Below are 16076 nucleotides of genomic sequence, written 5' to 3' on the forward strand. Positions count from 1 at the left end.
AAGGGTCCCAGGTTGGATTCCGGCCAAGGGCATGTACCTTGGCTGTGGGCACATCCCCACATGTGGGGAGCATGGACTGGAAGGTGGCCTGCCCATGACAGTCTCCAGAGCACTGCATAGGTGTATCATTGCCTCATCGGTTCGCACTGTGATCCCGGGGGTGGGCAGGGCATTGCCGTGCTATCGTGCCCAGTTTCCAGATGAGAACACTGAGGTGGGAAAGCGAGCCCTGGGCTGCTCCACCTCATGGCTCGGGAAATGAACGCCCAGGCTGCAGGCTGCCCTCCAGCCCAGAGGCAGGGGATTTTAGAACCCAGACAGAGAGGAAGGAGTGTGTTGCTTCAGCCTTAAATTTAGGGGCCGTGAAACGGGGTGTCGGGGTGACGCGGGATGTGAGCAGCTGTCTCCGGGAGGCCTGCGTCTGGGAGGCAGCCCAGGCATCGCCGTGGCTGACGGGACAGGCGTGGCAGGGCCCTGAGGAGACATGGAGCGAGCCCCCACCTGCCTGGCACTTGCTTCCAGGCTCTGACCAGGCGCCCGGTGGGCAGAGCAGCCCCTCGCGCACCTGACATGTGGGCGTGGCTGACTGGTGACTCCTCGGGGACACCCAGCCAGGTGGGCCAGGAGCGGGGGTCCTGGCTCTGGTCGGCTGACACCCAGACGAGAAGCGGGTGCAGGTGTCGCCGGGGCACGTCGGGAGGGGTGTCGGGCAGAGGAAGGGGATGGGAGAGGGGCCTCTGAGCTGAGTCCTGTGCCTCCGTGGCCGTCCTCGTGGGGGTCCCCGGTGGCGACAGTCCCGCCCTGGCAGCTGGGGGCGGCTGGGGGTGTATGGAGGCAGGAGCTGTGCGGAATCTCAGGCCTGAGTGTGAGCGGGAGCTACAGTCGCTTCCGCGTGGTGACCGTCCCACGTGGGTGAAGCAGTCCTCACAGCAGAGTGTGTCCCCCGTGTCCCTCCCTTCCCGCCCACCCAGACTAGGTGGACGAGCACGCGTTCGGCTTGGAGGGGCAGGCGGTGGCTGGACAGAGACAGGAAGCAGACCCCAGGCGCGGTGGCTGAACGAGGAGGAGATGGCGCTGGGCCTGGGTGGCTGACCGTCCCGGTCCCGGTTCCAGTCCTGGTCCGGTCCCTTGGGGGAGGCTGGGCTGGCACCACGCGGCTCCCTCACCTCCTCCTAGATGAGAAGGAAGGCCTGAGGGAGGAGAGAGCCAGGCCAGACCCTGAAGGACCTGCGGAGATGAATGAGGGGAGGCCTGAAGGCGGGCGACCATCCTGTCCCTCCTGCCCACGGGCCCTCCCCTGCCCCCAGCACCGAGCGCAGCGGGGAGGCCGTGGTCACCAGCAGAAGGCCAGCGGGCAGAGCCCAGTGCCCTGCGGGCCCAGGTCCCCTGTCTCCACCAGGCAGCAGGGCCGGTTCCCACCGGGCAGCTCGGCCGGAGTCCTGGGGGTCACAGCGGCGTCCATGCGGGGCTCCTGCTCTGCCATCCCCGTCGGGCGTCCTCACTGGGTGTGGACACGGGCGCGCATTTCCACTTGATCCCACGCAGGATCCTGACAGTCCTAGAGCACCTGTGGGTGGGTGGCCAGAGGCCCTCAGCCTGGCCTGGGCCCTGCCCCCCCCCCCCCTCAGTCCTTTGGGCCTGTTGGATAGAAGACAAAGGCCTATCCCAGTCACCCCGCCTGAGGGTGGGTGTCCCCGGGGCGTCATGCGGAGGAGGCCCGGAATCCGGTTAAACAAACAGGCAGCACCAGCAACGCTGCCCAGGCGCCTCCCAGGCCTGGGCCGCTTCTGCCCGAGCCTCCCACGGCGCCGTCCTCCTGCAGGCAGGACACCTGGACTGCGGGCTGTGGGCACAGGCTGGCCGCCTGGGCTGGAGACAGTTCCGCTTTCTGGAGCTCACTCTCCCTGTGGCGTCGGTCACCTCAGCGTGAAGAGGGCTGGGGTTTCCTGGTTGCAGGATCCCTCTCCCACGCCAAGCCCCTCTCCGCATCCTCTGAGCATTCAGCGCCTGTCGGATCGGGTGCGAGGGGAGGAAGTGTCCGAGCAGCGCCAGAACCCGGTCTGCAGGCCGCCTGGGTCCTCGGGGACCGCCCCCCCCGCCCCGTCTGGCTGTTTGCTGGTTCTTCCCTCCTGAACTGAGTGAGCTGTGCAGCCCGAGGACCAACCTCTTACAGCCGAGGCCAGGGCTGTTCCCGACCAGCAGACACCACCGCCCTGCGCTCGGATGGAGACAGCAAAGCCAAACCCGGTGCCCGTTAACCCCAAAGTGCGGCCCCGAGGGCCATGTCGCTGGGCTCCTCCGAGCCCGTAAGCCTGGGGGCTGCCCCAGCCCTCGCTCAGGCCCTCAGGGGGCTTCGTCCGCAGCACGGCATCCGGGCGTGCACCGTGTCCAGCCCACCCTGTGGCCCGCGGCTGGCAGGGGACACCTCCGCTGTCCTTTCCCTCGGCCGGCCCTCAAGCACATCTCAGGAGCGGGATTCCCGCCACAGTCCAGGCGCGCTTAGCTGGTCTGATGGGAGCCCTGTGCCACCGGCAGCTAAGCCGGGAGGGGCCCTGTCCAGCCCCAGAGTGGGCTGTACGGGGGCCTTGGTTGGCCAGCTGTGGAGCATCCCACAGGCCAGGAGCCCCCGCAGGAGCCTTGCTGGCTGACAGGCTTGGCCGCCGGTGAATTGGTTTGAGTTCCCAGACTGGCCAGGGCGGAGAACGGAACGGCTTTGGGGAAGCAACTGGACTTGCTGGGCCTTGGGTTCCTCGTATGGCAGAGAAGATGCTTCTCATCAGGTGGCTGTGAGGGTCGGCGGGGAGGCCATCAGGTGCCCGGCCAGCGCCTGGCAGGTAGAGGGAGTCCATAGCGACAAGCCCTGACACCAGCACCAGGCCCGGCGGGCGGGCCTCCGTGCAGCTCCCAGCGAGGGGCCAGCAGGGACTGTCAGGCCTGTGGGCTTTGGCCACATCCCAGGAAGGGTCAGCAGGGGGTGGCCAGAGGCCCCTGGCGATGGGAGGTGAGGAAGGACCAGCCGTGAAATCGGCGGGCGGCCAGCACTGCCCGGCGGGGACAGCGCCCTTTGCCGCCCTGCTCGAGGCACCTGAGGCTGCGTTGGTGTCTCAGGAGCCCAGCCCGGCGGGGGGAGGGAGTGGGGGCCCAGGAGGCGCCCGATTCCAGAGGAGAGACCGAGGCCATCGAGAACCGCCCCGAGACGGGAGGGAGAGCAGAGCTGAGAGGGCTGCTCTTCTGCATGGCATTCCCGCGGGCAGTGGGCTGCCCTCCTTTCTTGCCTCATCACCTGTCACCTCATCACCTGTCAGGTGGGGGCCGTGGAGGGAGGCTGTGTGCCCGGCCGGCCCTCACCCACCGCCTGGAAAGCAGCTTCCCCTGCGAGTGGTGTGGTGCCTGAGCGGGGGCCCTGGGCCCTGGATCCTCAGAGCGGAACTGACACCCGAACTCACCTCCACCCGCCGTTTATCTCCGCTCCTGCGGCTGGCAGTGGGGCGAGAGGGCCACCCCGCAGGCTCCGCTCCCTGCTACTTAAAACCCCGGGCAAACCCTGCGTCCCGTGTGCAAGCCGCCCGCGTGGAGTGTCCACCGCCTCCTGCGCAGGGCAGCGCGGATGGAGGGCGCGGGTGGCCGTGGCCGACGGGGCCCCTCTCGTGGGGAGATGCTTCCTCGTGGAGGAGGCTAGGAGTGGGGAGGCCGAGCAGAAAACGTCCCGTTGCTCTGAGCTCAGTGATGTGGGGAGGGAGGGTCGTGGGTCTGTGAACCATCAGAGGGCCCCAGCCCCGCTCTTTGCAGCCGGACCCCTGGTCTTTAGCCTCGGAAGAGAGGGCCAGGCCTGGAGGCTTCGAGTTCCCGGTTCCCTGATCTCTCCTGCCTCCCGGGTCGCGGGCTGCAGGCTCAGCGTGTCCCCAGGTCTCTGGAGAGCTGCGTCCCGACAGGGTGGCCTGAGCCAGCCCAGCTCCGTGGTCTTTGCTCCTCAGTAACTATGGCAGCTCCTCCGCTCAGCCCCAGCCTGACAGCGCCCGGGATGGCTTCAGAGAGCCCGCCCTGAACCCAGAGCTGAGGCTCCCCCATGACACCCCATGCTCTGCTGATGGCGTTACCTCCTGCTGGGACAGGGGGGTCTGTGTTATGCCCATTTTACAGGTAGGATAATAGTGCCTCAAGGCGGGTCAGGACTGTTCAAGGTCAGTCAGTGTCAGTGAGGAGGGCGGAGCCAGGACCCAGACCAGGTGGGCCTGCTGCCCGCACACCACATCACCTGCTCAGCCAATCCGCGTCCTAGGCCCCTGTTCCCCCGAGCCACCGTCCCCAATGCCTTCTTTCCTTCCCGAGTCCGTCCCCCATGCCTGTGCCGAGAGCCGCCTCGGGCCTTCCTTCCCACAAGTGCGCCTGTGCGGGGCCCCTCCCTGGCCTGGGACACAGCTTCCCTGGGTCCTCTGTTGCCACCGTGTCTACAGATGAAACATGAGGTGACACTGCAGCAGGTGGCAGTGGGCCTCGCCGATCATCCTCGGAGCGGCCTTGGCTGTTGGGATGTGGGAGGTCATTTCCCAGAGTCCTAGAGAGTCTGTCGGTCCAAGGAGTCTGGGGGACCAGCAGTTCCTCCTCCTAGACAGGCGAGGAAACCGAGGCACGAAGGAAGGCTAGGGGGTCAGCTGGGGGGAGGCAGGGGGTGGGGTCAGCCCTGGGTGAAAGCACTGCCCTCCCCCACCCGCCCTGGCCGGTCAGACCCGCCCCTCCGAGCTGGGCTGCAGGGACGTGACCAGCAGCTGGCGGCCGCGCGCTCTTCCTCCGGCCCTGCCCTGATGTCTTCCCGGGCGTCCAGCCGGGCTGGGCTCATCGGTCATTAGGTTTTTCCATTGTTGCCTCGGCATTGTCTGCCTGATTGTTTACCAGCCTTCTGGGCGCTCAGATAAGAAACGCCTCCCTTCCTTCGCCTTCTTTGGCGATCTCCATCGGGGACCTGGAAAAACACGGTCAGTGCCGGCGCAGCCCCGTCACGTGGCCGGCTGAAGCGGGACCAGGCCGTGGCTCTGGGACGGGATAGGAACGGCCAGGTCGGGAGGGGAGACTTCCTCGCCTTAAACAGACCTTAACTCCGGAGCTTGATGACAGAGTGGTGTGTCGGCGAAGAGAGAAAGGGAGACGGATGTAACCTTGGTCTAACCTTGGTCTAACCTTGCTCCAGCCTCCGCAGCCGCGTCCGGCCAGTGGGACGGGAGTGAGGGCTCCTCGCCCTCCTCAGGACCCCAGCTCCCCTCTCCCAGCAGAGCCTGTGGCTTTCACTCTGGGTTTGGCCGTGAGGGTCCGCCGTCTCAGGAAACCCTCTCAGTTCAGATGCTCATCGCCCCGTCGGGGCGCGCGTGTTTGGGGCCACTCGGTCTTTTTTCAGCTCGATGGCCTGTTTTTACTAAAGTTCACCCAGGGATGTTTTCCCAGAGAAATGCTTACTGCTGGGGGAAAGGGGATATTTAAAAAGTAGTCACATTACCCGGCTGGTGTGACTCAGTGGTCGAGCGTCGACCTGTGAACCAGGATTTGTTTGATTTCCGGTCAGGGCACATGCCCGGGTTGTGGGCTCCATCCCCAGTGTGGGGCGTGCAGGAGGCAGCTGATCGATGGTTCTCTCTCATCATTGATGTTTCTATCTCCCTCTCCCTTCCTCTCTGAAGTCAATAAAATTATATGTATTTTTTAAAAAATAGTTGTATAGGTGAGGGTTTAAATGCTAATTTCACCACTCACTTCTCTGCGGCTCAGGTTCTACAAATGACCATAATGCTTGTTGGGAAAGAAGGTGCGTGATGAATGTTAGTGCTCCTTTCTGCCCAAGGAGCCTCTCCTACACATGCACACTCACGCACACACATGCACATACACATACATGCACACTCATATGCACACTCATGCATGCATGCATATGCACATGCCCACTCGCACACACATGCATACTCATACACACGCACACTCACACATGCATGCATACACAGATGCACATGCACACTTGCACACATGCACATACATGCACATACATGCGCACACGCACACGCACACACACACATACACACACACACGTGTGAGCGCCCAGCCCCCGAAAAGGAGCAGCACCGAAGGGGAGAGACCCACAGGCCTGCTCACTGCATGTGCCAGGGGAGCTCCCTTTAAAATCGCTCTTCTAACCACTCGCGGGCCAGAGGTGCTCTGTCGTTATTGCGTCTACAAGTGATGTGAGCGGACAGTGGCGTGGGTGACGTGCCCTCCCTCATCCCCTCTGAGCGGCCGCGGCTGTGGGGCTGGAGGACGTCACTTTCAGAGCCCCCGAGTGTCCATCAGGCCGAGGAGCTGGGGGGCCAGCTGTCTCCCCTCACGAGCGTGATGAGGAGACTGAGGCCTGAGAGGGTGGGAAGGGGCAGCGTGAGTTCAGCTGTTCCCTGACGGGAGGGGGGGCCACGGAATGGGGGTCCGCCCTGGACTGAGACCACCCTTCCCCCTCCTCACACCCCGAAGCCTCCTCCGTGGAGGTCCCCTTGCTTCTGGGCGTTGGCTCAGCCTTGGCGAAGCCCCTCTGGCAGGTGAGGCCCCGAAGGCGCCCGCGCTGTGGGCACTGTGGGCGTGGCCCTCTCGCCTGCCGCGGTGCGCACCCTGCTTGGATCTCACCCTAACCAGGAGGCCGCTCTCGTGCTAACGCCCAGCTTCTCATTGGCTTGTTTCCAGAGCAAATCATGGAGGAAGATAAAGAACATGGTGCACTGGTCTCCCTTCGTCATGTCCTTCAAGAAGAAGTACCCCTGGATCCAGCTGGCGGGACACGCAGGTAGCGGCTCCCGGCTTCTCCCTGGGGGTCGCCCAGCTCGTGGCGGGTGGGGCTTGGGGGTTGGGGGTGAAAGTGGCCAATCAGCTTCTCTGAGACTCGCAGCGGCAGCGGCAGCCATGCTCTCGAGATGTGGCCCTAACGCTGCTAGCAGATGCACAGCTGCCATCCCCTCCCCAAACACGCACCCCCCGGTCTTGGTTCTTTTAGTCTCTCTTAACTCGATAACACAGATGACGTTGTAGGCCCCCATTTGTCATCTGGGACAAGGAGGCAACGTCTGCGCCTTCATTGAGCATCTGCTGTACCCCATCGCCCGGGGTCGCAACATCAGTGAAAATGCAGCATCTGCTGGAAGGGGGCTGTAGGTGGGAGACGGGTGGCATGCTGGGTGCGGGTGCCAAGGCACCAGGCAGCCACGTGGCTCTAGTTTGCTTCTCAGTGACAGGGGGAGGGGCACCTGGAGCCGAGCCCGGAGCTGCCCGGGCCACACGGGGCCCTTTGGTGGCGTCCTCCGGGGCATTCAGTGGCTGTCCGTGGCCTGGCCTTCATCATCAGCCAGCACGGGGCCTGGCGTTTCTCTTATACCCCAAGCACATGGCTCAGCCCAGGCTCGGGGATGGACGCACTCCCTAGGTGCCCCCTGAGGGTGTGCTCGGCAGGGGCATGGCCTGGGGGGCGAGCGTGGACCCGGCTCTCAGCCAGGCTGCTTCCTGGCACTGAGCCAGTCCTAGCGGGGTTTCTCCTGAGACCAGAGACGCCTTCGTTGCCCGAGAAGCAGGAGTGGTGATGGGTGTGGGATGGGGATGGCAGTGGAAATGCAGAGAGAGAGTAAGCCTTGGCACAGACCTGCCACTGGCCCTGCCGCCCTCCAGCAGTGAGCGCTGGTCCCTCCATCGTCAGATGGAGTTGCCGTCAGTGTGGGGGCTGGGACGTGCACCCCCTCCTCTCAGCGTGCTCGGTCCACAATGGAGACCTTCAGCCCTGCGCTTTGCAAGCCCGAGGGGCACAGGCCCGGGGTGCGGGGCCGTGGGGAGCCCTGTGCTGAGGCCCTCGCTCTGCAGGGAGTTTCAAGGCGGCTGCCAACGGCCGGATCCTGAAGAAGCACTGTGAGTCGGAGCAGCGCTGCCTGGACCGGCTGATGGCCGACGTGCTGAAGCCCTACGTGCCGGCCTATCACGGGGACGTGGTGAAGGACGGGGAGCGCTACAACCAGATGGACGACCTGCTGGCCGACTTCGACTCGCCTTGCGTGATGGACTGCAAGATGGGCGTCAGGTGAGCCAGGCTCCTCCGCGCCCGTGGCAGATACCGGGACGGCATCCGGGTGCCCCCGGGTCCTCGTGGGTGCATGGGCGGGCCCGGGGGTCTGGTTGGACCCTATCCTCACCCTAGCCATGTCCCATTACGTGCAGAGGGGACTGGGACCCTGGCTTTGACCCCGATGGCTCCCCCACTCGGGTGAGCTAGGGTGGGGCAGGAGCACTAGCTGGTGGGGCCCAGTTTGGTGCTGAGTGTCCCCAGGGAGGGGCAGAGGCCCGTCTGGTCCAGGGGCTGCGGGGGTAGCAAGGGGTGGCTTCCTGTTACGTGAGCTTCGAGGGGATGCTCTTCCCATCCCCCAGGGTGCTTCAGGCCCTGGGCCCAGCACATTGGCCAAAAAGGTTACCTGGGCCCGTGTACAGCATTGGGCCACCCCCTCCTCCCCAGGACGCAGGCTCCCCCTGATGTCTGCCCAGGACATAAGCAGGAGAGGGGCTGGGAGGAAGGAGGGGAGGAGACTGGGCCAGAGCCTGGGTTAGAGGGGAGTGGAACGGGAGGCGCTGAGACCCCGCCCTCAGCCCTGGGCCCTGCTTGGCTGCCCGGTTTCCTCGTCCCCTCCCGAACTTGGACCCTCAATCCCGGGATCGCCATGCGGCTCCCTCTCCTGCTGGGCCCAGGGTGGGGGCTCGGCGTGGCTGTCGGCCTCATGGTGCCCCGTGCGCTGTGGCCGGAGAGCCGCCTGCTGCCGGGGCCGGGCAGGCAGGCCGGACACTGGCCCTCCGCTCGCCGGGCAGGCCAGGCTGCGAGCTGCACACTCGGAGCGGAGCTTGTTTGCTTTGGATGGTTAAGCAGTTTTATTTCTTATAAAGGGAAATGGAGGAGGATGGGAGAGAGGGAGACACAGAGAGAGAGAGAAGCCAGGAGGCCACGGACACCCGCTTTCCTTCTCACTCCTCCGGGCGCTGAGTCCTAAAGTCGGACCCGCAGGCGGACGCTGTGCTGGGCTCCGTGGTGCTGACCCAGGGCAGGGCAGGTGGGAAGTGCAGGTCCCGCTGTGCTCTCACACTGTCCCTGCCTCCCTGCGCTCTCGGGCCCTCGCCAGCTGCAGCCCACAGGGAGGAGACGACGTCCCCGTCCCTCCGGCCACCACCTGGCACTGCCCTTCCCCAGAGTCATTTCTGTCCCAGGAAGCGCCCCTCCCTGTCCCTGGGGCACCAGGACGGAAACTTATAAATAACCTGGTTGGTGTCCATTCAGACCCAGCCAGATAGCGTGCACCCTGGGGAGAAGATATAGTAGTTGGTTCTGAAAGGGGCTGTGCCTCACTGCTCCCTGGGAGGCCGCTGGGCACACGGGCCCCTCTGCCCAGAGCTGCCCTGCCCCCATCTCCTGTGCTTCTGCCCACGGCACCCAAGGGCTCTCAGAAGGGCCCAGAGTGGGCTAGTGAGGCTGCCCCACCCAGCTCCACCTTCCCTGCCTTAGAATGGCCCCTTCTGTGTCCCCGGGTGCTGTGCTGGGTATTCCCAGGTGCTGTGCTGTGCATTCCCAGGTGCTGTGCTGGGTTCCCCGGGTGCTGTGCTGGGTATTCCCGGATGCTGTGCTGGGTGCCCCGGGCACTGTGCTGGGTTCCCCGGGTGCTGTGCTGGGTGCCCCAGGTGCTGTGCTGGGTATTCCCGGGTGCTGTGCTGGGCACCCCGGGGCGCTGTGCTGGGTGCCCCGGGTGCTGTGCTGGGTGCCCCAGGTGCTGTGCTGGGTTCCCTGGGTGCTGTGCTGGGTGCCCCTGGGCCTCCCTAGGTCTGAGCTTTGACACGGGAGGTTAAGGGACCCTCAGGGCCATAGTCCCAAAGCGGCACAGCCCTCACTTGCCCGGCCTCCACCTGTGCTGGCCGAGCCGGGACTCTGCCGTTTCCCTGCGTCGTGCGGAGCCCTTGGCCTCACGCCTCCCCCAAGGCCAGCATTCCCAGTCCCAGGCCCCAGAGCGTGGCTGTGCTTGGCAGAGGCGGGAGGTGGGAGGCGAGAGCCCAGCGTCTCCCCCGGGCACAGGGTGAGACCTGTCACCGAGCAGCGGTGGGAGGCAGAGCACGGAGCATAGGGGGGGCCTGCAGAGTCCTAACTAGAGGCGCCTCGGGCCCCGGGCCCACGTGGACCTGCACACACGCTGCTCTGGGGACTTCCTTAGACTTGACCCTGTGCCTCTGTCACGTGACCTGCCACTCAGAGTCAGCGTGTCTTCCTGGCATCGGGCCAGGGACTGGGGTGGAGACCAGCGCCGTCTCCTGCACCTCTGCCATGCGCGGAGCTGTAGCTGGCTTTGGGGTGTCACCTGTTGGCTCTCCACCGCCCCCCCCCCAACCCCCCACCCGCCATATGAGATGGAGGTATGACCTTCCCAGGGGGTGGGGGCGTCAGGCAGCAGGGCAGCGTGGGTGGCTCCCTGCCGGCCCACAGCCCCGTCCAGCGGTGCCTCCTGTGGGCATCCCTGCCCAGCCCTCTCCCTCCCGGAGGCGAGCAGCGCTGCCCAGAGCGCAGGCCCTTTTGGGAAAAGCCTGTGTGGCAGGGCTTTCACGGCGAGGCTGCTTCCTGTTTGAGGAGCTCCGAGGGCTCTTTGCAGAAGTGGGGCCGCCCACCACCCGCGGCCCTACAGTGCGTCAGGGACGTTTGGGGAGCACCCCTGCCCAGCCATCTGCACACACAGGCCCGCACGCAGGGCTCGGTGCAGACGCAGCCGCCCTGCCTCCCAGCTCTCATCGCCGGCTGGCTCAGCACGCACCGTGGTGTGAGCACGTGTGGGCGCGGGCGCGGGTGCAGGTGGTCAGCCAGGGGCCGGCTCCTGACGCCCTCACCACCTCCTGGAAGGTCAAATGACCAGGCCCAAGGTCACACCCAGGGGTCTGGGTTTTTCTTCATCAGTTGATGAACAGTGGATTCTGGGAAAGTGTCTCTACAAGGCATCGTGCATTTGACATGCAGTCTGCTGGGTCCTGACCGGCAGCTCGGGGTGTGGGGGGAAGTACGGAGTGAGGCCAGGACAGACGGGCGAGTGGGAGCGCCGGTTGCCACCACAGGCTGCGTGTGGGCCGCTCCGCCCACGCAGGGCCCGGGACGAACTTCCCTCTCCACGTCGCGCTGCACATGGCTGTCCCGTGAGGGGTCACTGGGTGGCCGGGGAGGAGGGGAGTTTGCAGGGGGGCAGGGAAGGGGTTCAGTCTCGGGCTGCTGTCCTTTACCATCCCTGCTGCTGTCCCCCCTAGTGTCCAGGGGACCCCACGCCCAGGTCAGCTGCGGGCCCAGCCTGCCTTGCAGAGGGCGGGATCCTGTGCTGGTCATTTGGACACATTTCTCTGGCTTTTTGGGCTGGGGCTCAGGCGAGAGGGGGCGGGATGGACTGAGGCCTGGTGGCCACGGGGCAGGATGGGCAGGGGCGTCTCCGCAGCAGCACGGAGGCCACGGAGCCCCGGCTTTGTCTCCTGTCCTGGGTGTCTCCCTCCAGGCCTGTGGCCCCTGGAGAAGCCACCTTCTGGCCTGACCGTTACTCAAGAGTCATCTAAGGCAGCCGTCGCCAACCGGGGGTCCGTGAGGTCCAAAAGGTTTGGCGACGGCTGATCTGAGGGCCGGCCCAGCCCCTCAGGCTGCCCCAGAGCTGGGAGCCGGAGCTGGGTGGGCGGGGGACCGACAGGCACGGCCTTCAGAGGGTGCTCTGGGGAAGGCCCTGGCCGCGGAGAGGGGCAGCTGGTGCCTCTGCCCGTGGCCCCTGGTGCCCAGCAGCGGCCTCACCTGGCTGCCCCGCCCCGCAGGACCTACCTGGAGGAGGAGCTGACCAAGGCCCGGAAGAAGCCCAGCCTGCGGAAGGACATGTACCAGAAGATGGTCGAGGTGGACCCCACGGCCCCGACCGAGGAGGAGAACGCCCAGCGGGCCGTGACCAAGCCCCGGTACATGCAGTGGAGGGAGACCATCAGCTCCACGGCCACCCTCGGCTTCCGGATCGAAGGCATCAAGGTGAGGCCACCAGGGCGGCCAGTGCTCCCGGGCCCCACCCAGCTCCAGGTGGGGGGCGGGGGGTGGGGGCTGTGCTCTGCCCTGGGTCTCAGGCCCCTGCCGAGGCCCCGCTCCTCTCCTCCGCACGGGCCTGGTGTGGGCAGCCCGGGGCGGAACTTTAGAGAAACTGTCCTGCTCCTCAGGCCGGGACAGGCAGGTGGCCATGAAGGGCGCTGGGCTTGGAGCAGGTGTGGCTCCAGTTCTGCCCAGATGAGTCCCTGCTAAGGACTCTGCCCTGAGCCCAGGCCATCCTGGGCCCTGGGAACCCACGGGGAGGCAGGTTGTAGGATGTGGTGGGGGAGCTGGCCCCTCCACCCAGGACCCGGGATCCGGGGTCGGGAGTGAGATGCAGGCCCTGGAGGGAGCGCACGGGCCGCCTCCACGTCCACGCCAGGGGGGGTGGGGGGGGGGCGGCTGCGCCCAGGCTGCAGGACCAGCACTGCCCCTCGTGTCCCCAGGGAGCTCTGCGGAGGCTGCACGGAGCCCCCCAACGCCAGGGCCGCCCCTTCTCTCTTCAGTCTCCCCAGAAGGGTCTCAGATGCTCTCCCTATGCCCCCCCTTGCTGTGGGGCTTGAAGAGCGAGTTCAGTCACCCCCAGAGCAGGGCTGAGAGGCGTGGCCTGCAGGGTCTCCGGCAGCCTGCCCCCCCCCCCCCAACCGGAGGGCGGTCCCTGCAGGGTTCCTGGTTTCTGTTGTCAGTCACTCACTCTCGGCCCTCCTGGCCCAGCTGTAGAGTCAGTCGGGTCAGGGCTGGGCGGTGGGGGCCCTGCTGCGGCAGCTGCAGCCTGGCGGGCTCCGCAGCGCCCTCCGATGGCGTTTAGGGGTATGGTTCTGCCGTTGGGGTGCCCTGCAGCTGACGGTGGTGAGCCGGTGTGTCCGCCTCCCCGGACAGCTGCTCTGCGAGCCGTGGGCCCCTCCCCGTCTCCCAAACCAGCTTCTCTGTTTCACATCCAGCCTCCGGCTGGGCGCACCCCGCAAGCTCGGCGTCTCCCCCACGCTCATTGCCCTTTCCCTCCTGAGACGCCCCGCCTTTCCCGTCACGGCTCCCTCCTCCTGGATGTCCTGGGCTCTGTCCCTGGTCCGGCTGCGGGGACAGCCAGCCGCCCACCTGCTGGGGCACAGGCCACCGGCTCAGAGAGCAGCCCTGTCTCACCAGCAGCCCCTCCCTTCGGTGCGGGAAAGGCTGATGCGAAGTCCGCCCGCACCCGCCACCCGCCCGCACTCGCCCCTGTGCCCGCAGGTGGACACCTCGCTGCCCAGGGCCAGGCCTGGCAGGCGCGGCTTTCTCAGACCCCTGGGGGGTGAGCCGGGAGCCTGCCCCCCTCCCCCCGGCCCCTGCTGACCCCTCCCGGCTCCTCCTCAGAAAGAAGACGGCTCGGTGAACCGGGACTTCAAGAAGACCAAGACGCGGGAGCAGGTCACCGAGGCCTTCAGAGAGTTCACCAAGGGGAACCCTAATGTCCTGGTGAGTCCGGGCACCGGGGGAGCGGGGGGGGGCTCGGCAGAGTGGGGTGCCCACTCCGCAGGGACGCAGCCGGCCACAGCGCAGTGGCCACGGTGCCCACACAGAGCCCGACCCACGCTGCTGCTGGGAAGGTGAGAGGAAGGTGAAATGGTTGCCAGCCCCATTCTGCGGGCAAATGGGGAAGCTCGGCGACACTCACTCACTCTCCCTCGCTGCCACCTCGCGGCTCCCAGAGCGTTCTCCGTCCTTTAAGAGCCGTCCTCTCCGGCGCTGGCTCTCCTCCGCAGCCGCTGCGGCCAAGCGCTGTGCTCAGTGCTCGTCCTCATGGCAGCCTCTGGCGCGGGTGGAAGTTCTTGTCCCCATTCCACAGATGAGGAAACAGAGGTCACAGTCACACGGCTAGGGCAGGACGGAGAGGGGTCACCGAGCTGGCAGCCGGCTGGCCCCTGCACCTGGCCCTCCCAGGCTGTGAGGCTGAGCGAGGGAAGGGGGGGTCACAGCTCCTCCCCGGGAAGAGCCTGTGAGCGTCTCTCAGCCTGGAGGTGCAGGTGGCAGAAGTTCATGACACAGTGACTTCCCTGACGGATGCTCTGACCACTGGGATCAGGACCCCGACCCTCCCATCAAAAGCAGGGAGTCATGCCTCGCACCCCGGGGCTGGGAGCCCTGTGACAGTCCCACACGCAGGCACACAGCTGGGAGCCCTGTGACAGTCCCACACGCAGGCACACGGGCTGGGAGCCCTATGACAGTCCCACACGCAGGCACACGGGCTGGGAGCCCTGTGACAGTCCCACATGCAGGCACACGGGCTGGGTGCCCTGTGACAGCCCCACACGCAGGCACACCGGCTCGGTGCCCTGTGACAGTCCCACACGCAGGCACACGGGCTGGGAGCCCTGTGACAGTCCCACACGCAGGCACATGAGCTGGGAGCCTGTGACAGTCCCACACGCAGGCACACGGGCTGGGCACTGAGGCGCCCTCTAGCAGGGCTGCAGGGCAGGGAGGATGGGGCAGACACATTTTCTCCAAGGAGACAGGGCTGCTGGAGCTGGGACACTCCCTCCCTTTCCACTGGGGAGACTCCCCTTGACCCCTGGGCATGCACCCTCCCTTCCCCGGCCTGAGGCTCTGGGTGCCGGGCCACCAGCTCCTCACAGAGCAGCTGAGAAGCTGCTTCCTGTGCCCCGAAGGGAGGGGTCTGCTCCGGGGCCATGCCCAGCGGCTGGCCTGCCCGGTGGCACTGAGGGCTGCTGCGCCTGTGTGGCCAGGCTTCCCCAGCGTCCCTGGGGCAGGCGGCACCCCAGGCCACACATCGGCCTGTTTGTAGGGCTCCATGGAGAGGCCCCTGGGGAGGGCTGTGTGGCTCTCCCGCTCGCTCTGCCCTTTCAGAAGTCAGGGCGCTGACGTTGGTGTCAGGAAGACGCCGTGGCAACGGGCTCCCAGGGTGCTGCCTGCCCCTGCCCTGCATGCCGGAGTCAGCTTAGCCCCTTGTGAGCTGCACCGGCCTCGGGGCTGGGCCTCTCCCCCGGGGCCTGCGGAGCCATGTGGCCTGGGAAAGTGCGGCCAGGAGCCCAGCCCCGGGTCTGCTCTGGGCCTCCCCCTGACACGCAGTGACCCAAATGGGGCTTAAAACCCAGCCCCAGCCCCAAGTGTTTAAAGCCCGTCATCTTTCTCTCCCCAGATCGCCTACCGGGACCGGCTGAAGGACATCCGGGCCACCCTGGAGGTGTCCCCCTTCTTCAAGGGCCACGAGGTGGGTACTGGGCCGTGGTTGCCCTGGGCAGAGCTGCGCTCGTGTGGCTGGGGTGACCTGGGCCTGAGCGGTGAGCCCGCCTCTCTCACTAACACGTCTGCCTGCTCCAGACGCCCAAGGGGCGCTTTCAGGGTGACAGAGGCAGCCCCCCAGCGGGGACCGCGTCATCCGCTCTGCCAGGAGCCTGGGTGACCCCTCGGGACTGTCCTGCCTGAGGCCGGGCCGTGCCCTTCCTTCTCCCCGCCAGCCACCCCAGGTGCTGTGGCAGGACTTCAGTCCCACACGCCCGAGGGTGTCAGGGCAGGAGCTCTCCGAGCTGCTAGAACAGCCGAGTAACCCCTGTCACCCCGAGACCTGCAGGACCTCCTGCTCCCACCTCCGTCCGCAGGAAACCAGACACCTGAGAGAGAGGGTTTGGAAATTGTCAGCAGGTTCCTGGAGGGTTTATAACAGCGGTTCTCAACCTTGGCTGCACGTTAGAATCACCTGGGAATCTTTTTAAAATCCTGATTCTGGGCCTCGTCCTCCGGAAATTCTGTTTCTTTGTTATGGGGTGGGGCCACAACGTTAGTAACAAAGAAACAGAATTTCTGGAGGATGAGGCCCAGAAACCAGGATTTTAAAAAGATTCCCAGGCGATTCTAATGTGCAGCCAAAGTTGAGAACCACTGGTTTATAGGATCCTGACATCAGCCCCACGCACACGGGCAAACACGTGCACACACAGCTGCACACACACGTGTGCGC

At 65.9% G+C, this 16076-nt stretch overlaps 1 protein-coding gene across 1 annotated transcript in view; it reads left to right on the forward strand.

Moving 5' to 3' along the window:
- Nucleotides 1-16076, forward strand: part of ITPKB (inositol-trisphosphate 3-kinase B) — a 94968-nt gene that overhangs the window by 74820 nt on the left and 4072 nt on the right. Inside the window, exons 3-7 of the mRNA XM_036354552.1 lie at nt 6712-6811; nt 7873-8086; nt 11863-12067; nt 13469-13570; nt 15258-15329. Of these exons, the coding sequence (XP_036210445.1) occupies nt 6712-6811; nt 7873-8086; nt 11863-12067; nt 13469-13570; nt 15258-15329 (693 nt within the window). The remainder of the gene's footprint in view (nt 1-6711; nt 6812-7872; nt 8087-11862; nt 12068-13468; nt 13571-15257; nt 15330-16076) is intronic.

Source organism: Myotis myotis, unplaced genomic scaffold, assembly GCF_014108235.1.
Source record: "Myotis myotis isolate mMyoMyo1 unplaced genomic scaffold, mMyoMyo1.p scaffold_m19_p_21, whole genome shotgun sequence".
NCBI classification, from domain to species: Eukaryota; Metazoa; Chordata; class Mammalia; order Chiroptera; family Vespertilionidae; genus Myotis; species Myotis myotis.